The sequence below is a fragment of the Ostrinia nubilalis genome, chromosome 27 (genome assembly GCF_963855985.1).
Source record: "Ostrinia nubilalis chromosome 27, ilOstNubi1.1, whole genome shotgun sequence".
NCBI lineage: Eukaryota > Metazoa > Arthropoda > Insecta > Lepidoptera > Crambidae > Ostrinia > Ostrinia nubilalis.
The window spans coordinates 4,795,232-4,820,930 of record NC_087114.1 but is presented as its reverse complement, the minus strand read 5'-3'; the positions used below and the strand labels follow the sequence as shown (position 1 = coordinate 4,820,930).

Sequence of the window (25,699 nt, the reverse complement as noted above, 5' to 3'; positions counted from 1 at the left end):
GTATTTTAACCTCCGCCATAAATATTTTAATGAAACCCACAAGATAGCAGAAGATTGGTAATTGCGTTTACGCATGCTACGTTAAATACCATTAGCTTTCAAATTGAAACAAGTTTTCCCAGTTTTAAAATCAATGGTGAAAATATCAGTTCCTTCGAAGAAAAGTTTGAATTTGGGTTCAATCATCAAAGGATACGCCGTCACTATCTATTTTTATTGAGTTGTTTGTTCTGACTATCAAACAAAGCTAATACCCGTAAGTCTAGAAAACTACAATTTGGAATTCATACAACTGTATTTTTTAATCTGCATAACCTAATTTTTACTTTAAGGGGAGACAAGAGAATTCAGACGCGCAGAGCCACGTGCAACAGCTAGTTAGGGACTCTAAAGACCTGCATTAAATTAGAATAAGCAATGGATAATCTTTACGACCAATGAAAAACTTGAGAGCTAATCTTAACATCAAAATTATGGCACTAAATCAGGTGCTTTATTGATTAACGTAAGCCGTAAATGCTCCTTTTCAATATTATCCAGTTACTCTCAAAGCAAAGGACATTTTAGACTTCAATGTAGTAAATACTGGGGCACAATTCTCGGCCTTCCTACGTTGATATTAAGGCAAACATTACCATCAACCTCGAGGTCGGTTGTGCTTGCAACAATGCAAAAGTCCACACTACTTCAATTAACGTTATGCCACTAAACGTGTGAACTGGGAGCTCACGAAAACCGACTAATTTGATTGGCGGACTTGCCCAAGGTACAACGTTGGGCCCGTTACTCTACCTTTCTGTATCGACTTAGTCGAACGCTTGCCTTAAATCTGTAACCTAAAAGTGATATATTTTGGAAATATTGTTTACTCATTGGGATCAATTTTCATCGGTCAACGATCCACCAGGTAATTTAGTTTTTGTATAGAGTGAGAATTTTTACATTAATGTTATTAAGTTTAGCTCATAATTATGATTCTTATTTTCAGCGATTATTTTTTATAACTATGACACTACACCATTGTATCGTTGTTATGGCCTACTAGGGCTCCTAGTTTAATATCCTCAAACAGTTTCTTAAAGTCCCTAACGTAATATTTTTATGGGTTTGCATAACTTTTGGAATCTATTATTAGGAATTTCAATGCAGCTACCTTTTAAACATATTCTACGTTTGTACTAATCTGCGTTTAAAGATAAAAGTGTACATACAGCTTCAGGCTACCGCATACGAGATGTGAATAAATACGAAAGGAAAAAAGTCTCATCCAATCAATGTTTACAGTGAATAAAAATGCGTGAGATATCTGAATTTTCACATGTCGTTATAAATGAGAGTTTCTATTTTACGGAGAGTGATATCAAAACATTTCGTTTTATGAAATTCTTTATTCTATTCATGCAACTTATTCGTTTGTTTTGTTTAATTAACATAAGAAAATCTATTTTTTGCATGTTTTATCTTTTTAATTTCTTTTTAAGTTGTCTATTTAATATTCAAATGCTACGTAAATTCTCGAATTGTAACTGGCCGTGTGCGGTACACCTAACATAGTATGACCACAAAACAACGATAAACTGTTATATGTACTGCCGTGGTTGATTTATTTTCGATTGTTTCTGTTGCTGAGTTTCGCTTTCATTGACTTGGTCTAGCCTAGAAAATGAATATGACCCAAAGTTATTGAAAACCAAAGATTTTGCAATGCTATTGTGGGATTTTCAATATTTGATGCTGAAGAATTACTAACTCTATAATTTTTAGACACTAATTTACCACAGAATGTTACGTACAATATTGCCCGATGAAAAATATTTTTGGTGAGATTTTGTTGTCATATCTCGCTATTGCCATTTTACGTACAGGCAACACCATCTGTCGTTGACGTGGGGAACTAATCGTATAATTTCAAAACCACTAGTTTTAAAGTGTTGTGTTTGGTTTCGAAGACAAAGGGGACCATGAAAATTGGAAAGAATAGTCTCGTAGTTGAAATATTACCTATTTAATCGTATCGTAACGTAGTTTTCAGGTAAAGACTGGACATGCAAATTCCTGACTAAGTAAGGAAAGGTATCTCTATAAATATTGTCGAAAGTTTTCAACATGGCATGCTTAATAGGTACTTTTCCTGTAAAGAAGTAGGTACCTACTTATTAATATAAAATTAAGATTGAGGGAGACTAACTATACTGGTTTTAAAACAGTTGGTTAACGTTTGTAGAATTCGATAGATCTGGTTGAATTTTAGTGAAAAATGATACGAGTTATCTGACTTCATACAGCTAGCTAAAGTTTTGAATTCAGACATTACTAGAAAGAAGCGACAATAAATCACCCAAATGTCATCCGCTGGACTATTGTCGTGAACCCTCCTAACATACTTCGCTTAGCTTCAGGGTTACGGCGCTTATTTAGTTAACGGGACGGGTACCTACTGCACAAATTACTAATACCACTGCCCACACTTCAGACTGTATTTTAAAAATATCCAAACTCCGAAAGCCATTTAAAGCAGGCGGCGCCACAAAGCACTGGCGACATGCGCGTACGCAAACACGCGTGGAGCTCCAATTCACACCTGTGACATAAGGTCAGGTGTAACCGTTCTGCTATTGTCACGTTTTACTGTAATTTGCTGTGCGTTGGTCGAGAAATAGGCTGGTTAATTTAGAATTAAATATTATGTAACATCCTGAAAGTTTTGTTGCTTTTCATCCGAAATATATTTTTTTAATGCAGAATAAGGCAGGTATGACTTCCACTCGGCATGGGGCACACTGAAAACCAGCGTCTTGGCCTTCTTCACCGTGGGCCACGGCATATGCTGATTGGGGTCCCATTGCGATGTGCATCGCTGTTGCGACAGGGTGGCACTGCTCAGTTCACTTTTTATTTCCTTGTAATGTTATATGTGCCATTTCTGTCTTTTTTCCATAACTAAGTGATATTCATCGTAATATATGTTTCTTTCTTTCTTTCTTTGATCACAATCAAACCTGTGATGTTGTTAAGTGAGATAGTTACTATCTCATTATCCTCAGGTCATATTAAAATGTCGACTTTAGGAGCAGCGACTCTCTTTAATTCACCAGAGTGAAATGGTAGATATAGAGACAGGGTAGGGAGATCCACCTTAATGAGGGATATCGTTTTCGCGCTCACCAGTTGGCGCCACTGTAGTGTAAGGTCCTGTCACTTGCTAGTAGCGAAGACAGTGGCGCCAACTGGTGAGCGCGAAAGTGGTAGGAGGACTATCGCATTTGCACTCATTAAGATGGCGCCACTGTAGAGTAAGGTCCTGTCAATCGCCAGGGGTGCCAACTGTTAGGTATAAAAACGATAGCCCTCATTTAATAAAAGTTACAAAGTTGTTGTTATTTTAGTGTGATTAACTAAGATTAAGTTTTGCATTATTTATTTATTTATTTATTATTTATTTATTTATTTATTTTAATTATTATTATATATTATTTATTTATTTATTTATTTTAATTATTTTAATTATACTATGTTCAAGACGAAAGTGAATATAGACACTTACAGGGCAGGTATGTACTATCCTAGACTGCATCTCACTTAACACCAGGAGTGATTGCAGTCAAATACCTGCTTTGTTTTGCATTATAGTTCTTGCAACTCACGAAGGCGAGTGAGCTTTACTTGTGTGTGTACACACGCCCACACTGTTAACTATCCATTTCCGTTTTTGCTCTCGCTCTAATCAAATGGCGATTCTTTGCGATAGAACGAGATGACATGACTTTCAATGGGCAGTTAACACTGTTGGCGATAGTACTCGTACGTGTACATGTAGGTACATAACGATAGTGTTTGTAATGTCTATCAAATTTTTTGAAAAAACGAACAGTAGCGAGCCACCACATGTAAAGCTCACTCGCCTTCGTGAATTGCAGCAACGACAAAAAAAATTGAATTCTAATTGTAGCGTCTAGATCTAGAAGATTCGTGCAAGCAAGAAGAACCTAGAAGAGGCGAAGACTGTAATCTGTTAATGAAGAGAGCTATCCGTCGACAGTATTGACGTTAAACACTGTCATGGAGTTGCTCTCTTTATGAACGGATGCTGTTTCAGCGTGCGCCGGCGCAGCAAGTCCGATTTCAGCGGTTTTTATCACTTATGGTTTTACTTTAGTATTTTTTTCTGATTTTCGATTTGTATAATGATTTTTTGGTCAGCATAAAAAGCCGTGTGGTGACGGCAGAGTAGAATACATTTGTCACCAACCCCTACTCTTCCCGCGGGTGTCGTAAGAGGCGACTTAGGGACTACACATCAAACAGAGAATGGGCAGCAGCGCTCTCTGAAAAACATCAATCTTTTAAACTGCGATCTCCAACCCGCCTGCCTAGCGTGGAGATTATGGCAAAACCCTCCACTATAGTGAAGGAGGCTCATAGTCCAGCAGTGGACTGTAAAGGGCTGATGATGATAAAAAATATCGGAATTTGACGAATCGGCTGAAAAAAAGTTATTTACCTACTTACTTACTAAGACTGTGTTGCAGCATCTTACTTTAAATTTAACAAACGTTAAAAATATTTATTTATTTATTTATTTATTTATTTATTTAACATATGTCATACTCCATGCAAAAAGCACCGGTTATCGTTATAGTTATGGTTAAAGTTCGGTGGTGTAGCTCAAAATTATTTCCTTCGTATTTTTAACGAACTGAAATGTTTTATTTGTTTAAAGTTTTACAGTGTGTTTAATGATGCAATTTATTTGTTTTGTAAACTAATTGTTTTCTCAATTGTTTTTAATTATTAGCTCTTTACACCATTTGTTTGTATGATTATGTTTTATGTCATTTTATATTCTTGATCTATTTTCTATAGCTTATGGTTAATGTTTTAGAGTCATTTAGTCTCACTGCAGGAGCACGACCCTCTCTAATTTACCAGAGACAAATGGAGGATTTGGCCTACACTCCCCACGCTGGCCAGAATGGTAGCAGAAGCATTTGATGCGTGTATTTAAAAACTCATAAAACTCTTTGCAAGTAGGCTTTTAAAAAGCACTTTTACACGTCCCAGTATTAACCCTACCACTGCTTCGAGACAATAAATGGGCCAGTGCTGAGAAAAAGCGGCGCAAGAAACTCGGTCACTATTGTCAGCCTCTTTTTCAAGGGTTTTCAGATTTCTAAAGATATTCGTGTTTGCCTAATTTATCTTCTTGCGTCAATGCGTGTATTTACCACGACGGTTGACACAACCGTCCTTATTAAATTATCTTTCAGCATTCAATGTTGTCTCTAGCATTAAAGTAATACTACTTTTAATGAAGGACGTCACGTTTTCTTAGCAGATAAGGTACCTACGTTCTGAATTTCAGCAGTTTGTGTACTTACCTATATTATACTTTGTGATAAAAATGTCCCTACTTTTTATTGCATACCATACAAAACTGAAAATACAGAAATTCTAAATGGAAATATTGCCACAATTTAGGCGTCCATAGGCGGTCTTATTGCCGGAAGCGATATACTAATATTTAAATAATATTTTTTAGGTAAGAACATTTGAAATAATATCTCACATTAACTTTATAATTAGTGACTTTTTATCTTCTACCTGCGATATTGCTCGCGCATTTCAAGTCACATACTACAGGATAATAATATGAATCATCATCATCATCATCATCATTCGAGTCTACTGCAGGATGTTTAGCTTCGGAAGGAGCATCAAAGAACATGATTGACTGAATTTTTATTCAACTTCTGCTAGCAATCTTCCTGAGGTCGTCAGTCCATCGAGCAGGGTCCCATCCAGCACTCCATTTGACCAGACGTGGTCTTTATTCGGCAACCTGTTTACTTCGCCTAATTGAAACTTAAGGTTTTGTTCCCCAGTCGATGAAGCACATGATGCCGTGCCCTGTGTGCCCAAACAACTGCACGCAGGAAGATTTAATGAATGCTACTGACAACGCCACTCTTGTAGCGGAGTTTTGGGCTGACACTGTGTAGGCTTGTTGTCGACACGGCAAGAAGAATATTGTAACTTACTTAAGTAATTATTTTTTGTAGAATACTGTTTTACAAGTAGGTAAATCTTATGTAATATTAAAATTCCACCTTCTGCAACCAACTTTGGAACTGCAAACATGGAATCTTCCACTCATAATCTCAGTGTACACTAATTTCATCTCGAGCTCTTGTGTGCATTTTACATTCTTGCTGTTATCATTTTGATAAGGGTGATAACGTGATAAGAGGCAAACAGTAATCAGGTCACCTGTAAGGTGTGGTGACGAAACTTAGGAAACCATAGAGTTTTGATAGCAGGTTTTATATATCTTTTTGGAGTATGGCACTTTTATCGCCCGCCGATTAAGCGTTTGATAATTTCCGACTCTTCCGTGGTTTGGCTGAAAGTTTATTTTCCTTTTCTTTATTAAAAAATACAACAACGAAAAAGTTCTCAAGTGATGCGTCGTCTATCAACACTAAATGTTGACCTTTAAAAATTGTTATACATAAATATTTGTGAACTTTAAAATATAAAATAAACAAATTATACTTATTTTTCGGCTTTGACTTTGAATACCCTTCCTTATATCCACCTTAAATGATCAAATAATAAGTCATCAAATACTATGTACACAGATATTATACCTACCTAGATATATGACGACAGTTAATACATAAGATAAGTACCTACATACACACTCCTACAAAATTTTAAAATGGTCACGTACGAGAACTTGGTGGACTAGAGAAAACCCCATAGCATGCATCAGCTCCCGCTTTAGTAGCGAAAGAGTTTGGAGTAGGTAACACAATCTCCATTAAAATTCTTGGGTTCGAGCCCCATTTGCAGAATCTCTTTCTGTATGTCATCTGAGTTTGGTCATGGATTAATAGAGATACTTATTAATCCATGGTTTGGTTAAGAGATTAAAAGTTTAAGCGATATTTTAAGCCTGACACCAGTGTGAAAGCATTGGGGAAGGCCTATGTTCAGCAGTGGACGTCCTATGGCTGAGATGATGATGATGATGATGACCAGTGTACTGGGTACTAGGTAGCCCGGTAGCCCGTGTTCGAATTTTTCTGATGGATTATAATTAGGCATCTAAACTGTTCAATTGCAAAAATAAGTAAATAATTTATTAGTGCGAATTGCGTCGGTCTTACAAAGAATCCTGTACTTCGCCGCCAATTCATTATTCATCGTTTATCTTTCGATAATTACAATGCTATCGATACCTTATCAATAAATTCAAATCAGTGCTATTACGGTCGTCACAGAAAATGGCTAAAGCGCATTGTTTTATAATTTTGTTATTGTGTATAAGTAAGAGTCTAATACTATGCGATGTGTTGTGTGAACAAGGATTCTGTGCGGTATGTGGATAGTTGAATAAACCTTTACTATTTAAATAACTACTTATTGTTTTGCAAAGAAAGTAAACAAGCCTGCTAGCGAAAGGGTAAAGCCCCTATTTCTCTCTCTCTAGATGTGCTTCTACCGTCTGTAACCTGCTGTAGGGTGCTTGTACCCTGCTGTTTAGTTTTATTAAAGTTGTTATTTTATTTTGCATCGAATAAAGACTCTCTCTTTCTTTCTTTTTTTTCACCTGGGACACCTACTTGGCCTTCACGGGTTGAGATATAACGGCGGTTAAGCTGTAGATCTTGGTTACTATCACTGCAGAATAAATACTTACTACACTGAGTGCAGCAGCGAAACGAAAGTCGAAAACATTGCTATAGCAAAAGTTGAAAATAAGCTTTAAATGACATCAATGTAGGATAAATAACCTACCTTCCTACTACATAGTAGATAGTAGAATTTCAGTTGCACAATACTTTGAAAGAAACATCAATATTGAAGAAGTCCTTTATCATAACATCTTAGTTTATCCTGTGGTCTGCCACTTACTTTTGTATGGTAATGACTAAGAAAACGGGTTTATGGAAGGGGGACAACACTTACCTATCCACTATCGTAATACTTCCAGGTAAAAGTTTAGGTTAAAAAAATCTTTTTTTTTCTCATTAAAACCAAACAGTCACTTGAGACATGAGAAAACAATTTTGTCGGTAAAACAATAACCAAATTGAACTGGTGAAACACAACAATACTGTTAATTTGTTATAGCGACAGACTATAAAACTAAATTCCTGCACAGACATACGTCAACGACCCAGGCTGCTCATCAACGGCGCAGGAGTGCAGCATCAACAACGCGACCCACCACGGGCTGACGCTGCCGTCTCCCACCATCTGCAACTGCTGCAACTACTGTCTGCCAACTTTTAGTAGGTTTCTCTACTTCATCATCATCTATAATATTATCACTATCTGCATCACCAACAACAACGCGACCCCTCACGGGCTGACATTGTCGTCTCCCACCATCTGCAATTGTTGCGACTACTGTCTGCCGACGTTCAGTAGGTTCTGCTTTTTCTTTATCAATAGTATTATTATCATCAGGTTCCACTTTAACATCATCGACAGCATTGCCAGCATCAACGAAGTCCTCATTATCATTATCGGTTTTGGCGTCATCAACAACGCGACCCACCACGGGCTGACATTGCCGTCTCCCACCATATGCAACTACGGCGACTACTGTCTGCCGACTTTCAGTAGGTTCTTCTTTATCAACAGAATCATCAGCATCTGTATCATCATCATTATCTGCATCACCAACAACAACGCGACCCCTCACGGGCTGACATTGTCGTGTCCCACCATCTGCAATTGTTGCGACTACTGCCTGCCGACTTTCAGTAGGTTCCTCTTCATAATCAAAAGCGTCAACATCAGTAGGTTACATTTTAACATCATCAACAGCATTGCCATCATCAACAGAGTCATCATTATCGTTATCAGCTTCGGTATCACCAACAACGCGACCCCTCACGGGCTGACATTGTCGTCTCCCACCATCTGCAATTGCTGCGACTACTGCCTGCCGACTTTCAGTAGGTTCTGCTTCTTCATCATCAACAACAGCATCTGAATCAGCATCATCAACCGCATCATCGTCAACAACGCGACCCACCACGGGCTGACGCTGCCGTCTCCAACCATCTGCAATTGCTGCGACTACTGCCTGCCGACTTTCATTAGGTTCCTCTTCATAATCAAAAGCGTCAACATCAGTAGGTTACATTTTAACATCATCGACAGCAATGTCATCATCAACAGAGTCCTCATTATCGTTATCAGCTTCGGTATCACCAACAACGCGACCCCTCACGGGCTGACATTGTCGTCTCCCACCATCTGCAATTGCTGCGACTACTGCCTGTCGACTTTCAATAGGTTCTACTTCTTCATCATCAACAACAGCATCTGAATCAGCATCATCAACCGCATCATCGTCAACAACGCGACCCACCATGGGCTGACATTGCTGTCATCCACCATCTGCAAATGCTGCGACTACTGTCTACCGACTTTCAGTAGGTTCTACTTCTTCATCATCAACAACAGCATCTGAATCAGCATCATCATCATCAACAACGCGACCCCTCACGGGCTGACATTGTCGTCTCCCACCATCTGCAATTGTTGCGACTACTGCCTGCCGACTTTCAGTAGGTTCTACTTCTTCATCATCAACAACAGCATCTGAATCAGCATCATCATCATCAACCGCATCATCATCAACAACGCGACCCACCATGGGCTAACGCTGCCGTCTCCCATCATCTGCAATTGTTGCGACTACTGCCTGCCGACTTTCAGTAGGTTCTTCATCATCGTCATCATCCTTAATAGCATCAAAATCATTAGGTTGCACTTTATCATCATTAACTGCATTGACATCATCAACAGAATCATCATTATCATTATCGGTTTTGACATCATGAAAACGCGATGCACGCACCACGGGCTCACGCTGCCCTCGCCGACTATATCCGCCGTCTGTCAACTTTCAGTAGGTTCTTCATCATAATCATAATCATAATCATAATCATCATCATCATCATCATCTACAGCATTATCGTCATAACTGTATCATCAACAACGCGAACCACCAACTGAAAAAATATGCTGTCTGAATTACATTTAAATCAACAGGTTAATAAGATTACGATTCTCTCAAATCAATCCAAACCTAGTTTCAATTTACCAGCGCGGATTCAGTTTATGAAAAATCATTATACTACTTTTTTATTAAAGTTTGACTAGGTCAATCTGGGTAATTAAGGGAGGCATCTAGGCCTCTCCCATTTTAGATGTGAACATAAAATTTCAGATGAAGGCGCGCATTGCAGTCGCGGTGGTCCTGGGACCGGGACAACCATTGGACGTTGCGGGGACGGGCTCACCTGCATCGCTGAGGCTGATGGCAACTTCTGTCGGAGGAGTAAGGATTAATTTAGAATTTTAGATTGTCTTCAGAGAGACATCAATGCGGTTGTGGATTGGAGTGTTTCGAACCGTCTTCCATTTAATAAAAATAAATGTAAGATCATAACTTTCACGCGTAAACGTTGTCCACTTCTATTAGTTTATAATCTATCTGACGCACCCTTGCAGAGGGTAAGTGAAATACGTGACTTAGGTTTAATATTAGATTCCAGATTGGACTTTCATAACCATGTGATCAGTGTTTGTAAAAAGACCAGCAAAATGCTTGGTTTTGTCATGCGCACTTCGTCTCAGTTTAACGGATCAGGGGTCCCATTGGTACTGTACAATGCGTATGTACGAAGTATACTCGAATACGGTGCCATTATATGGGATCCATTTGAAACAAAGTATTGTCTCATGATTGAGAGGGTACACCGCAAATTTTCACGCTGGCTATATAAGAGGAAATACGATTACTACCCGTACCTATATCCGTCTTTATTTGTATCTGGTATGGTTGGATTAGATACGCTTAAATTTAGGAGAACCATGCAGACGATAATTCACTATTTGTGTATTATACACAATAGGATTGATAGCCCGACGACGCTGAGTAAAGTGGGGCTACTAGCTCCCAAGCGCCTGAGTTGGGACGAGGAAGGAACGGTAGCGCCGCGGCGGCGGTCGCGCCTGCTGTGGTGATGCCCGCCCGCGCGCACTAGGTACGCTGCACACGCGCCCACCACTCGTGCTTTGCGCCTAATTGGAGATATGCTCGCTCACGATTATGATACCGACCTATTTGCTGACAGTTTTGGGCAGTTGTGTTGCAAAGCCTTTTCGTTTATTAATGACATTTGTACTTAATTAACATTGTGTGACTTGTTTTAATGTTTATTTCTGACTTTGCAATGATTTGTGTTGACTTGACTGTTTTACATTATGTTCTTCCTTGGACGCCTGTTTCTGGAGCTATGACTTGTATTTAATGACCATATTGATGATAATGTATTTTATTTTTGTATTTGATTTGACATGGTAATCCTAATTTATGACATGCAACTAAATGTAAAATTAATTATATTATATGTATGTGTTTTGGACCTGTCTGTAAACATACATTTTCTGATAATAAATAAATAAATAAATGACAAGAAAAGCAAAGTGGTGACAAAAGCCCAACGGTATGGGCAACTGACTGTAGTTCGATAGTTTGATCACAGCCCAAAGCTGTCAACTTGATACGAAGATAAATACTCAAAACGAAGATCAATAAAATGTTAAAATGACATTCTTAAATACAAAACAACTAATACTTTGTGTGTCACTGGCCACAAGCAAGATAGACAGCAGACCGTACAAAAGAAGGCTCTGGATATTCTGCTCTAAGAAATAATGACGGTCAATATGAAAACCGGTCAAATTGAGGGACGCCTATATTCAGCAGTGGAGGTCCTGTGGTTGAAATGATGATGATTATAACTACTATAATATGTGTACTATTGTCAACCGTCTAAGCTGTAAAATTGAATGAGATTTTGATGTAGAAGATTTTGTTTATCCAACGATTCTTCGCCAGAATCTCAGATCGATCTTTACAGCCAAGATCAATTTAAAATAAATAACAAATAAATGTAAATAATAATTTATTTGCCTTAAAATTAAATAGCCTTAATTTGCCTTAACTAACTGCACTGAATACTGTCTATGAACTGTGTCTATGGGTGACGGTTATCATCACTTACTATTAGGTGATCCGTTTGCTCGTTTGCTTTCTGTCACATAAAAAAAGTTAGAATACCCTAAAGTTTCCTTGGCTCCAGGATCTATAACCAGTAACTGTACCCAACAATGTATATTCCAGTGAACACAACCTGCCACAGGGACCAAGATGACTACGACGCAAGGCATCTGGCAGGGGAGACGGGAGAGTTGGAGGAGCGACCGTCGTGCGACGGGAAGGGGAACTATGACGTCTTCTCTTGCGTCCCAACTCAGACGTAAGAACGTTTTGCTACTCATCTTAGAACGACTATTCCCACCACTGCAACTCCTGTGTAGCCAGGATACCTACATATAGTTTGACCGACAATAAATACCCAACCAGTGAAGGTCAAATATACCTGTGAAAGATACGAGCAGAATACACGGCAGCCTGAACTAGTAACTGCAACTTCAAGCTTCTGCAGCGGCAGTACCTAAATACAAAAAGCTTGTAAAAATGTTTGTAATGGTATCCTCCCAGCTCAACTGATATTATGTAGCACTTACTTATTCTAAGGCTGACAAAAGTGTCTGGTTTCTAGCACTATTTCTTCTCCAGCTTGGTCCACCTTAAAACAGAAGGTTGTTAACAACCTTAATGTTCCGTACACCTACTGCTGCTCTACTAAATAAACATTTCTTCTTTCTTTCTCTAGCAGAAGAGTTTCACATAGAGTTATGTCCAATCCAATTTTATTAAGACTATTAACTACCTAACTATACATATTAAAGTGGCTAAACTATCTCCATAATCTCATTTTCTTTTCTTCCAGATGCTTTTGCCAGTCCGAAGATGGTGAGAGGATATTCGGTGAAGCAGTGTACTTGGGAGTAGAGACCAAGCGGAACATGCATTGTCGTAAGTAATAGCAGAGTAAATACAAATGAGTAGTAGGTCATCTTCATAGAAACGCACCGAGCGCGGTTTGTAAGTATGTGAGACAAAATTCGGCGCAACACCCCGCTAATCAACGCTTAAAATTTTTTTTTCAGTTTCAGTGTGTGCGTGCGCGCCGCATACGTATTGGCGCGCTCACATACAAACCGCGCTCTATGAAGATGACCTACTCATTTGTATTTACTCTGGTAATAGTTCGTTCTCTTTCTATGATCTGAGGTTTCAGCCAAGCCACTGCTGGACAAAGGCTTTCTTTAAGGATTTCCACAACGACCGGTCCTGCGATGCCCGCATCTAGGAACTTCCCGCGACCTTCACCGATCGTCGGTCCACCTACCGCAAACCACGGTAATAGTATGAATATTAAGTACTTAACTTAGGTAATTCAATCTATGCACCGTAGTACTAAATACTAAATAAACCTAAATATCTGCTTTAAAAGGTACATAATATTATAATTCGTGATATTATACATAAATTAAACCCTTCAGTTAATATCGTCATACTCTAACCACTTAACCACAAAATCAGCTGACCTTTCTTTTACTGATATTCTTACTCCACGTTAAAAGCTGCTTCCGTTTGCATGAAAAATCAAGAATATCCAGGAGTCCCGTGTCCCGTTGCGGAACCTCGGTGTGCCCCCTACCTTCTTTGAATAATACCACTACCTCTTACCTTATTTCACTAATGTTTTTACTTCTATTCCAGGCTTCTCCCACTTGCATGAAAAGATCAAAAAGAATATACATCCAGGAGTCCCATAACTCGTAGTGGGACTCCTAAACCCTCTATCTTTTTTGACTAGTGTTTCTTATTTGACTATTCCAGGCTGCTCCCGCTTGCACGAGAAAATCAAGAAGAACTTAAGCCCAGGAGTTCCGTATCCCGTGGTGGGTCCCCGCTGCACTCCTGATGGTAACTTCCACCCTATCCAGTGCATCGACAGAAAGTGTTACTGCGTGGATACAGTCTCTGGAGAGATTGTGCAAAGTACTACATCTGTGAATCTGGATGAGACACCGCTAACGGAGCTGGATTGCTGTAAGTACTCTGGAAGAGATCGCTTTATGGCGATAAGACCGCTTATATTGTGTCGCATATTTTGTATATTTCTTTCTTTTTCTTTTCTTGTCTTGTGTGGTGTAAACAATAAAGTTTAATGTGTTCATCATCTTACCTAGTTTGGATTATTTTCAAGAACATGATGATCATTTTGCGATTCATTTGTTAGCTAGCTTTTACCCACAACTTCGCACGCGTTCAAATCGGGGTGAAGCTAGTAGCTAGTTACCTACTCGTAGTTCTCTCTAGATAACTTCTAATACCATTTCCTTGGTTTAATTTGCTTTTGAGATAAACACTGATTGAACCCCGGAAAATTGTTTATTATAGGATGTCTACGTAATAATAAGTAATGTTCGATAGTTTGAGCTGTGATGACTGATCTATCAGAGCACAGCTCAAACCTTTGTCTTTATACAGAAGAGAAATAATATCAATATTTCCGTTTACTTGCTGTACCTCTGTTGTTTGGGTAGGTAAGTAAGTAGGTATAGAACACAAGTCCGCCTGTATATTTTGTAAGTCTTTATAGTTCTTGTGCGCTGCGGTGTTAAATAAGAAGTTCTACATAAAGCTCTAAATTCCCTTCCAGACGATGCAGACTTGGACCTGTACCCTGAGCAGAGCCGCGGAGACCCGCCTTACAACTTAACCACGCCTTGCATCGAAGGCATCCAAGATCAGATCGACCTGATCCAGCAGAGTGAGCAGGAAGGGTACAATGTAGACTTCTTCAGCACAGTGCAAGGCTGCCTGCCTGATGGGACGCCTACCAGGATCGTTACTAGTAGGAATAGAACGTACGTAAGGGTAAAAACCCCCCAAAAGTTACCTACTTTTTAACCGCCTTCAAATAAGTAAGGAGGTGGCTGTATATATTTTTTAATGAGACTAATGCCCGTTTTCACCATCAATCCCTAATTTTTAAGTGACCTTTATAGTAACTAACACATAACAGGATTTCAGTTTTCATAGGGGTCACTTAAAAATTAGGGATTGATGGTGAAAACGGGCATGAGACATTTTAACGATCACTATAAATGGAAAATGTTTGTGTCAATAACAAATTGCTAAAAACGTCAGTAGGAGATTTCTAGTGTAAAATCATTGGTTTCTTCAATCCTTCCCTTTGTCGGAAAAGACGTGCGATTTAAATTTTTTGGTCGCGACCTAAGTTAGTCCGATTGAGTTGAGTTGAGAGCCCCGTCAAAGCAGCTGACGTATAAAGTTTGATCCCAGTTGTCCCAAGTCAGAAGACGAAGCAGAACTATCGATAATGTTATCTTTCTCTTTCAATCCAGATGAATTTGAGTGTAAATTAGCCAAGTACTTAATTTCTTATTTTATATTACAGAAAGATTTGCGTGGACGAGCGTGGAGAACAAATAGGAAATTACCAGGCTGATCCAAATACTCCCGAGTACAACAATATAGACTGTAGTAAGTTCCAATGTTCCAGACACACACAGTACACTATTCCAGAAACTAATTGTGTCAAATTAAATGATCATACACTTGTTATTAAGCCTTAGCTTCAAAACAAGAACCTTGCTCCATAGCGATTATGAGACAACTGATAAAAGAGACTAGATTAAACTTTATTATTTTAGTCTCTATCTCTACTGCGTTAACACGACCATTTTCTAATTTACTTACCAGAGGGCCTAGTGTGAGTTTCATGTAAACTCACACTCAGCCCACAGATGCAAATGGAGGATTTAGCCAGATGTTCGCATATTTTGTCCCCTTCCCTTTGACAATACTCTACGGGAAGAGAAATGGTGGTCTACAATGCCTTGTATAACATTCATCTTGGCTAAAAGGTTGACTGGACGACAATGCCATAATACTGCATTGAGAAGGTACGCCTTTTGTACGCCGATATTGTTAAGCAATAAAGTTTTAAATTATTTTTTTTCTCAGAATGCGCCCGAACTTCCCACATCATGAGCACATCCTCCGAGAAGCCAATATGCTGCAGCAACGGCAACTTCAGGAAGATTCAGTGTAGACGCGGGATGTGCCGCTGTGTGGACTCCGACGGCCGCCAGACCGAAATGGAGCAGTCAGATGTCACGAAACTGTCGTGTTATACGGCGGATTGGAGGACGTGTTAAGATTTTAATGTGAATAAAATATTAATTAAATATCACTTTGATAGAACCTTATGGCCAATTACCGTATGTGTAAGGCCAAAAATGAGATGGTTTAAAAAAGAAAATGTCAATTTGACATTTAAAAATATGCACTAGTGATGTGACATGCTTTAAAATAACTTGTTAACGTTATTGACTTTCTCCAAAACAACGCTTTTTTTTAATATAGCAGTAATCAAATTGTTCATTCAAGTATTGTTTAATAAAGAGTTAAACAGTCTGTTATTAAAATCTGATGCCAAAATATCTGTGAATGTTTTATTTTGACCTTTAAGACTGCTTGTATTTTTTTTTCTACATATAATTTATTGTTGGAGAGTTGGAGTATATTGAAAAAATCCCTGCCTATGGTAATGTTTTGATTGCCAGATTACTTTTAATTAAATACAAAATAAATAAAAAAACATTACACTTTTATTTTTTTTATTTATATTGAGATGACTTTATTACTTCACTAGCGGCCGCCCGCGACTTCGTACGCGTGGAACCCGTTTTACCCCCTTCATCTATCTTACGCGGTTTAGATTTTTTCATGCTAATGTTTTTTCCCGCTAACTCCCGTTCCCGTTGGAATTTCGCAATATCCTGTTGTAACTAAGCTTTAAGTTTACTAAGGTACCTGCTTGCCAAATTTCAAGCGTCTATCTTACGTGGCTTAGATTTTTTCATACAAATGTTTTTTCCCGCTAACTCCCGTTCCCGTAAGAATTTTGCAATATCCTGTTATAACTAAGCTTTAAGTTTACTAAGGTACCTGCTTGCTAAATTTCAAGCGTCTAATTTAAGCGGTTTAGATTTTTCATACAAAAGGATTTTCCCTCTTGTTCCCGTTTCCGTGAGAATTTCGGAATTCCTTGTTGTAACTAAGCTCTAAGTTTAATAAGGTACCTACATGCCAAATTTCAAGCGTCTAACTTAAGGCGGTTTAGATTTTTCATACAAAAGGATTTTCCCGCTAATGCCCGTTCCCGTGGGAATTCCTAAGTATCCTATAACCTGCCCAGGAGTATGAAAAATAATTGTACCAAGTTTCGTTAAAATCCGTCAAGTAGTTTTTGTTTCTATAAGGAACATACAGACAGACAGACAGACAGACAGACAGACAGACAGACAAAAATTTTACTGATTGCATTTTTGGCATCAGTATCGATCACTAATCACCCCCTGATAGTTATTTTGAAAATATATTTCATGTACAGAATTGACCTCTCTACAGATTTATTATAAGTATAGATATAGATGTCAAATAAAATAAAAGAGGTGATTGAGAAAAATGTTTTTACGAGTTTATTATTTACATTGACACAGCTAAATCTGAGTTTTAGTAGTTGTTAGCCAAACTCCTGTCCTGTAAATTGAGGACACATTTTTTTAAATGAGATAATTTTATTTTCACCTTAATTATATTTCAACTCACTACGCCAATATTTTTAGTACAATGCAATACAATGCAATATTCACTGCACTAAGCTACCTACTGTAAAGTTAAAAAAAACTTAACCCTCCTTCAGGCGCAGTCGGGTAAAAATAACGATATCTCAAACGTGTCCCAACACTAAAATACATTGTGAAGTTTTCATTTGTGGAATGAAGAATGTTTTTTTGTCCAATATCGCGATTTATTTGTTTCGATGACGTGCTCTCTAATACAAAAATATTATTTTACTAGGATAATAATTGCAAATAATGTGATCTGGTCCTGAATAGTTTAGCGGACAGTTTCCACTGTGAATATTATTAATAAGCCGGAATTTATAGGTTATAAAGTCCGAACGCCAATTCGTCATCAATTTTCATTTGGTTAGCTGTTATGCCAAACTTATTTTTAGACTGTAAAATCGAATTAACGAATCTTAATTAAGTGTTACGAGTGATACTGATTAGTTTTAGCGGAACCTGAAGTGAGAAAATGGGTCTAATCATATCCAGATTTCGGGTAAGTTCAAAATGTTCAACCTTCTTTTGTAACTCGGCCAAAACTATTTTGATAGTGTTATAGATCTTTGGCGGGAATTCAATTGCTCGTCCATGAACTGTCGGTGGTATAACATCAAAAGTTTTCTTAATATTCTTGCCCAAATCAAAGTTCTAACAAAAAAACTATGTCATTGTTTTTAAACAACTCTTTACTTGCTACAAATTGTATGTAATTGCTTTGGGATGGTTTTTATTTAATGTGTACCCATTTGAATAGGTCATTATCAATGCAATGCTATCAATAGTATTGCTCGTTAACATATTGTTGAACTTAATATTTTTAACAAACATAACTGTTGTATTGTTAATGCCTACCATCTTACTAAATTGAACTAATATTCTTTGTTTTTAGTTAAATCTCTTACTATTAAAGGTATAACTAAAGGTATGTATTAGTTACCTCAGTATAAAAATAAAGATTCCAAAAATAAATAAACAAATAAACAAAATTAGCGTCTGCCCTATCTATCATTCTGTTTAAATACCTTCGTGCCCTTTAGAGCTCTGGCTAATAGATGACAGTCTATAAAGGCTCCTATCATCCTACAATATTATAAATGCGAAAGTTTGTGTGGATGTTTGTTACTCTTTCACGCAAAAAGTACTGAACATATTTTGATGAAACTTTACAGTATTATTGTTTATAACCTAGAATAACATATAGGCTATAATTTATGACGATGTGACAAACTAAATTTCGTGCAGGTGAAGCCGGGGGCAAAAGCTAGTAATGATATAAATAAAAGGACTTTGAGTCCACAACATAAACAATTATCACATTAAATTGATAAGGAAAAATTATAATTATCATTGATTCATTGTAGTTTGTAATGATGTTTTAATTTATACTAATTAGTATAATTAATGTGAAAGGACTTTATGAACTCTTGTCTGCCTCTTAATTAATTTTAGTTCATGGATATTTATTTATTTTGAATAACATTTCACTATCAATATAAGTATAATTGTAATTAAATTAAGGCTTGTATTCCAAAACAATGTCTAAAACTGGATTCAAACTATCCTGTGACTGGTTAGGTTCCAATATTTAAACCGATTGCAGACATGCATAATGCATTCTTGTACTTATATTTTTCTTTATTTTTAAGAAACTTTTCGGTATGATACAGCCATAAGGCAAGAAGCATGAATAAGAAGTCTGATTTCTAGTACTGACCAAACTTTATTTATTTATCTATGCAGTCTATAACAAAAACCCCATTGTTTATATGTTTGGTCATAGCATCGTCAAAAATTTAAAAACAATCTCTATTTGTATTGCTAATGAGTAATAGACGTGGCATTGTGTCCGAGTTCATTCATTGTTTGTACAATAAGGCTGGGTTACACCATCTTACTTTGACTGTAACAAACGTCAAAAATCTGTCAGACTCCATACAAAAACCACCGGTTATCGTCAAAGTAAGATGGTGCAACCCAGCCTAATGATCATTGTGAGGTGAGGAGAGTCACCATCACTTGTCATTGTTGATTTTTTTGGAGAAAATAGTAAATTTTTAGTATTATTTTCAGCTATGAATTTTAATACCTAATGTTTTTTATGATATGGAAATGAGTTCTAGGTAGGTAATGTGACTAACGCCCGTATTCACAAACATCACTTACTATGAGGTCTCACAGTGCGCGTGGACGCACAGGGTGACTCGCGAACCAATCACAGAGCTCTATTCAACGCTGTGCGTTCGATTTGCTGCTTCACTTAAGCAAGCATCGTTTGTGAATACGGGTGTTAGTTTATATTGTCTTGCAAGGTTAGGTACTAGTCGTGGATTAACCACAATCGTGAAACGTATCAGTGCCGCGGTTAAAGCTTCTAATAGAAAGCAGACAAGAGTAATAATTTCCCCTGTTAATAGCGGTATTTGAACAATTCAATAACTTTATACACTAGTGATGGTCGAGTATCGATTTGGCTATCGATAAATCGGTCGATGAACTGCCGATAGTAGTCATTTCAGCCTATGGCAGTCCACTGCTGGATGGAAAAAAGTCTTCAAGGAACGCCTCAAAGCACTCACTCGGCGAGTGAGTGCTTTGAGGCGTTCCTTGAAGACTTTTTTAAGATAGCGGCTTAGCTTTTTTAGAAGATAGCGGCTGAATGAAAAAAGCGAGTGACACTCGCTTTTACATAGGACGTCCACTGTTGAACATAGGCCTCCCCCAATGATTTCCACAATGGCCGGTTGGTGGCGGTCTGCATCCAGCGCCGGTCGTCGTCGGTCCACCTTGTGGGTGGACGTCCTACGCTGCGGTTTCCGGTACGTGGCCTCCACTCCAATATGCATTATGAAGGAGCATTATGCAATAGCACCTATCTATTATATCATAATGGCAATATCACCCAGAACTGAGGGCCAACGGCGCAGTAGTGGGACGTCTACCTATAGGTGGACAGATGACCTCATAAAGGTTGCAGGAAGGCGCTGGATGCAGGCCGCTGCCAACCGGCCAATATGGAAATCATTGGGGAAGGCCTGTGTTCATCATATCATTGGGAAAATGATGTTGATGATATCATAGACTTAAAAGCTCCCTGGGGCTAACAAGTCCCACAGAGCCCACAGAAATCCCAACTGCGAATGGTTTTGTCTTTAGTCTCAAATAGAACCTCTACATGACCACGTTTTATCGATAAATTATAGGAATTGCCTTCACTACCGGTAGTTTCGTCTATCCACCGAGACTCAGCACTATACTGTCTGAAACAATACAAACGGGACAAAATAAACTCAATTTTCTGAGAATGCTTCGCTCTAGTGCGCCTGTAACCTTAGTCATACTGAGGCCAGTTGCATCCATACGTTATAATAATATAAAGCATTAATTGCTCAATCGCTAGGCGCCTAATTAGAGAAACAATTCGTTAGGAACGGTGAAAAAGTGTTCTATATCCGTTTGGAGCTCTAAATTGTAACAAAAAGTTAGATTCAAGCTTTGACTGATGGAATTTAACCGCTTTGGAGGGAAGAACCTTAACTTCGAACTCCTATGTTCTTCTGATTAATTTCGTTGCGGGTCCAATGACAGATTAACTTTCCCCCGGGACAAACTTGACCTTCACTGGTTGGGTTGTTGGCGGTCAAGTTGTAGATCCTGGCTATACAGGAGTTGCAGCGGTGGGAACGAGAAGTGGGAATAGTTCCGTTACTCCCCATGCTGTCATCTCGCTTTGAGTAAGAGAGATGGAACTTTCGAGACTTCGGGTACCTATTCTCGAAGTAGTTTTTGACTTGTATGTCATTTCGTCCCTCGCATGACTAACTATCCTATCTCAGTCTTTTGGCGATTTGATAACTCAAGTCCTAACGGACTACAAATTTTTTCCTGCTTCCATTGTCTACGATTTTTTCTATCTGTATGTACCTATTTTTTCTCCCACGAGGTCCGTAAAGTATAAACAGAAACTAAATTTGAAATGACCTAACTGAAAACCCGTGGTTTTGAGAAAGTGGCAAAACTGAGATAGGATAGTTAGTCATACGAGGGACGATTTATAACATACCTAAGGGCCTAAAAGAACATACTAGTTTCTTTCCGCGACGAACCCTGCCTGAATTCGGTCTGGTGCTCAAATCATTTATCATCAATCATTTGGGTACTGAACCGTAGAAAATTCTAACGTAGACGATCTCTGAAAATGGCTAACTTTCAACAAAAATTAATAATATAAATAGCTATTAAATCACACGAAAGTTATGATCATGCTTTCGTAATAAAATTCTTGTAAAAATAATAATTCGTAATCAATAATAAGAAATTTCGGAATTAATGTGTACATAATATACATTACAATACATTACTGTTGCAAATGTGTGAAACTCAATGTACTGTGTCAGACATCTCAACAACAATACTCTTTAACAGTTTCCTACATGTATAACTAGCGGCTGCCCGCGACTTCGCACACGTCGATCCCATTTTACCTCCTTAGGGGTTGAATTTTGCAAAATCCCGTCTTAGTGATCACCTACGTTCTAAAAGGAACCCCCATGCAAAATTTGAGACTCCTAGCACTTGTAGTTTCTGAAATTTCGTGATGATAGAGATACTTCAAAGAATAAAATTTAAAACAGTCCCCTGTTTTCCAACAGAAGTCCTAGCAAACAGTTCTACAATACTTTGAAAGTATGATCCATTACCTAGGTATTGTAGATTCCACTAATGGATAGAAAACACCGATTAGCTTTAAAACAAATTGTCAAAGCGAATTCAAATGCTCGATTTTGAAGAGAAAGGCAGAGTACTTTCCATCTTACTTTATCTCGGGACCTCATGCAAAACTAGGCCCTATCGTCTATGAAATAAAGGTAGATGTCATAACGACACCAGCTTCGCACTGTCATGGCCTAGTTCCACCAGACTTGTCTTTCAAACGTCTACAATGAATTTGGTGAGCGAATAGATAGTGAAAACGCGCAGATTGTTACGTCACTGTTATTTGATACTAGCTTTTGCCCACGGCTTCGCTTGCGGGGATTTACGGCTTATTAAGGAACTATTTATAGTGGACCAACGATCTGGTGAAAGTCGCGGGAGGTGTCTGAATGCGGGCGGCGCAGGGCCGGTCGTTGTGGAAGTCCTTGGGGAGGCCTTTGTCCAGCAGTGGACGTCATTCGGCTGAAACAAACGGAGGAACTATTCCCACCTCTCATTCCCACAGTTCAGGATTGGTGGGAAGAAGCATCTACGTGAAAAGTCCCACCTAATTTCGCTCCTATATTACTGCAACTCATATATCAATGAAGGATCAGGATTGCTGGCATGAAGTGGAAAGAGACATCTACAGGACTAATTCGTTCTTATTCCCATCACTGCAACTCCTGTATAGCCAGAATCTACAGCTTGATTGCCTAATAACCATGGCAGGGATCAATCTCACCTCTCGTTCCCGCCGCTGCAACTCCTGTGTAGCCAGGATTTACAGCTTGACCATCAATAAAAACCCAACCAGTGATTTCTGATTACTTTCGTTGCGGGTCCCAATGCCAGTTGAACTTTTCCCGGGGCCTACCAGACCTCACTAGTTGGATTTTATTGGCGAACCAACTGTAGATCCTGGCTACACAGGAGTTGCAGTGGTGGGAACGAGGTGTGGGATTGGAGCTTGGTTATTGGCGGTCACGCTGTAGATCCTGGCAACACAGGAGTCGCAGTGGTGGGAACGCGAGGTGGGATTTGTCCCGTAGATACTTCTTCCCACTTCATGCCAGAAATTCTGATCCTTCATTGTTTTTTACAAACTGGTTTCAACTTCTCAATCTTTTGTGGAGATTTCTTCTTACTCTTATCAATGGCCTATTTCATAAATGTTTCGACAATACCACAGATAAAGGGCAGTGAGATAGATAAACCAAGATTAAATTGAAAACCTTGTGCACTCTTAGAATATTTTCTCGCCTGTCATCTTAGGAGAGTTTTAGACCGAATGATAGATAGAACGAATTCAAGCAGGAGAAGCACTATTTTGGAATGAAAGAATAAAAAGTTTATTTGGCACAGTACAAACCATCAAAAACAACAGCTCATATCACTTTAAAATAAATCTAGGGACCTATTCCTAGATTTTTCCTGGAATGACAACACAAGGGCAAAAGTTTGCCTGCAATAACCCTCCTTCTGGCGCAGTCGGGTAAAAAACCGAACGAAACCGCGGCCAACTACTACTCATATATTATTATAAATCAAACTAGCATGTCTGAATGAAATAATACACCCGACAGAAATAGACTACACTCTTGATCTGAATTCTTATTACCGTCCATTGAATCACACTTATGACCGATTAAAGTGTGTACGTCGATGAATTAATCATGACATGCGCACGCGCCGATGGCATTGCAGCTAAAATGGCTTCCGAGTTTTTATTTAACTGAATTAAGTATCTTCTGATTAATTTCGTTGCGGGCCCAATGACAGTTTAACTTTCCCCCGGGACAAACTTGACCTTCACCGGTTGGGTTTTTACTGGCGCTCAAGATCCTGGCTACACAGGAGTTGCAGCGGTGGGAACGAGAGGTGGGAATAGTCCTGATAACTAATTTAGTCTATAGTCTTCATAAACATACTTTTTATTTACATATTTTGCCTCGGGCTGTTATTCATACAACACACGTGGCTAACACACAGCATACCTTTTGTAGGTGTATGACGTGGGTTGTGTAGTGGGCAGCATAGCAAACTTACCATTTGTGCAAAAGCGCACTTATTTCAAAGGCATAGAATGCCATAGTGTATATAGCTGTGACGTCTGTCTGTACATTGTATTGTCCCCTTTACAAATATTGTGTAGACAGTCTCTATTCTTTTGCTTATTTCAATCCACCTATTATTACATCCCATAGTTGTTGGTAATGAAACGTACCGAACTTCTATTCCAGAGGTTGCAGGTTAAATCTTCGTATCTGTTTATGTGATTCCTGTGTTAAATGTATTAAAAAAGTATAAAAATGATCATATTCTTTTTCTGGCACACCCACAGAACTGCTTTCTCTGTTTGGTATAGAAATGGCACTGCAAAATGTCCAAGGATATTTGTAAAGCAAGCTCAGCTGTCTAAATAAAAACCAATGGCTACCATTGTCTATGTTAACCAATCGAAGAAACGAAATCTAACCACCACCATCTTTCTTACATGGGATTAGATGTCCAAGGACTTAAAACTCAAAACTCATTTTAATTTTGCAAGTAGGCTTTTAAAAAGCATTTTTACATGTCCCAATATTAATCATACCACTGCTTCGGGACAATAAATGCTCCAGTGCTGAGAAGAAGCAGCGCAAGAAACTCAGTCACTATTTCCTGCACTTGCATTGAAATAAAAACCCTAAAAATATCCTTCCCCGTTTTCTACGGTAAGCAATTGAAGACTAACTACCTCCATTTCTCCCCAGCGCAAGAAAACCACCACAGAAGTGCTGGAGACCCTCGAAACGAAGATAAAAAGCATCGAACAAGATGGGCAGTATAAGGAGCAAACCCACAAAAGGGTCATCGGCTACGTCATGGCGTATTCCGTAGGCCTATACGTGCTATTCGCGATATTATACTACTTTATGTACGTGGGCAGGAGTCACCATTGGCTCCATTCACTGTTATACGCCTCGCCGTTGCTGGTACTGCCTGTGTTGTGAGTATAGCATTTTAAATCTTATACGTTTGACATAAATCATAAAGGTAGCAGGGAGGAGGGATGAAGCACATGAAGTCGTGACCAAGTGCCCAAACAACTGCACGCAGGAAGATTTAATGAATGCTACTGACAACGCCACTCTTGTAGCGGAGTTATGGGCTGACACTGTATAGGTTGGTTATCGATACGACCACAGGCTGCTACCAAAAGGTCATGGAAATCGTTGGGGGAGGCCTATGTTCAGCAGTGGATGTCCTATTGCTGAAATGATGATGATGACAAGGGACAAATATTTTACCGTTGACCACACACCACTCTTCCCGTGGATGTCGTAAGAGG

At 38.6% G+C, this 25,699-nt stretch overlaps 2 protein-coding genes across 5 annotated transcripts in view; both read left to right on the top strand.

Annotated features, from left to right (window-relative positions):
• The first annotated feature begins 7,252 nt into the window (after positions 1-7,252).
• LOC135085005 (uncharacterized) lies at positions 7,253-16,479 on the top strand. The gene is made up of 9 exons (XM_063979780.1): positions 7,253-7,379; positions 8,168-8,297; positions 10,253-10,363; positions 12,215-12,350; positions 12,888-12,973; positions 13,844-14,056; positions 14,670-14,877; positions 15,432-15,517; positions 16,001-16,479. Exons 1-9 carry the CDS (start codon positions 7,287-7,289, stop codon positions 16,192-16,194), a joined length of 1,257 nt encoding a protein of 418 aa, XP_063835850.1. The 5' UTR covers positions 7,253-7,286; the 3' UTR covers positions 16,195-16,479.
• A 1,320-nt stretch (positions 16,480-17,799) lies between these two features.
• The window catches only part of LOC135085013 (endoplasmic reticulum junction formation protein lunapark-B), a 30,437-nt gene continuing 22,537 nt past the window's right edge, over positions 17,800-25,699 (top strand). For all 4 annotated transcript variants that reach the window (XR_010259989.1, XM_063979793.1, XM_063979792.1 and 1 more), the window contains exons 1-2: positions 17,800-18,169; positions 25,122-25,357. Coding sequence is in view for 3 of the 4 variants with exons in the window: in XM_063979793.1 (XP_063835863.1) it covers positions 18,143-18,169; positions 25,122-25,357 (263 nt within the window). In the remaining variant the exon portion in view is untranslated. The remainder of the gene's footprint in view (positions 18,170-25,121; positions 25,358-25,699) is intronic.

Bases quoted from the DNA above. Each gene is read 5' to 3' on its own strand.
- LOC135085005 (XM_063979780.1), top strand. From the start codon at position 7,287: ATGGCTAAAGCGCATTGTTTTATAATTTTGTTATTGTGTATAAGTAAG. The intron at 10,364-12,214 runs GTAAGGATTAAT...TGTATATTCCAG, and splicing joins TGGCAACTTCTGTCGGAGGA to TGAACACAACCTGCCACAGG. The intron at 14,878-15,431 runs GTACGTAAGGGT...TTTATATTACAG, and splicing joins GTTACTAGTAGGAATAGAAC to AAAGATTTGCGTGGACGAGC.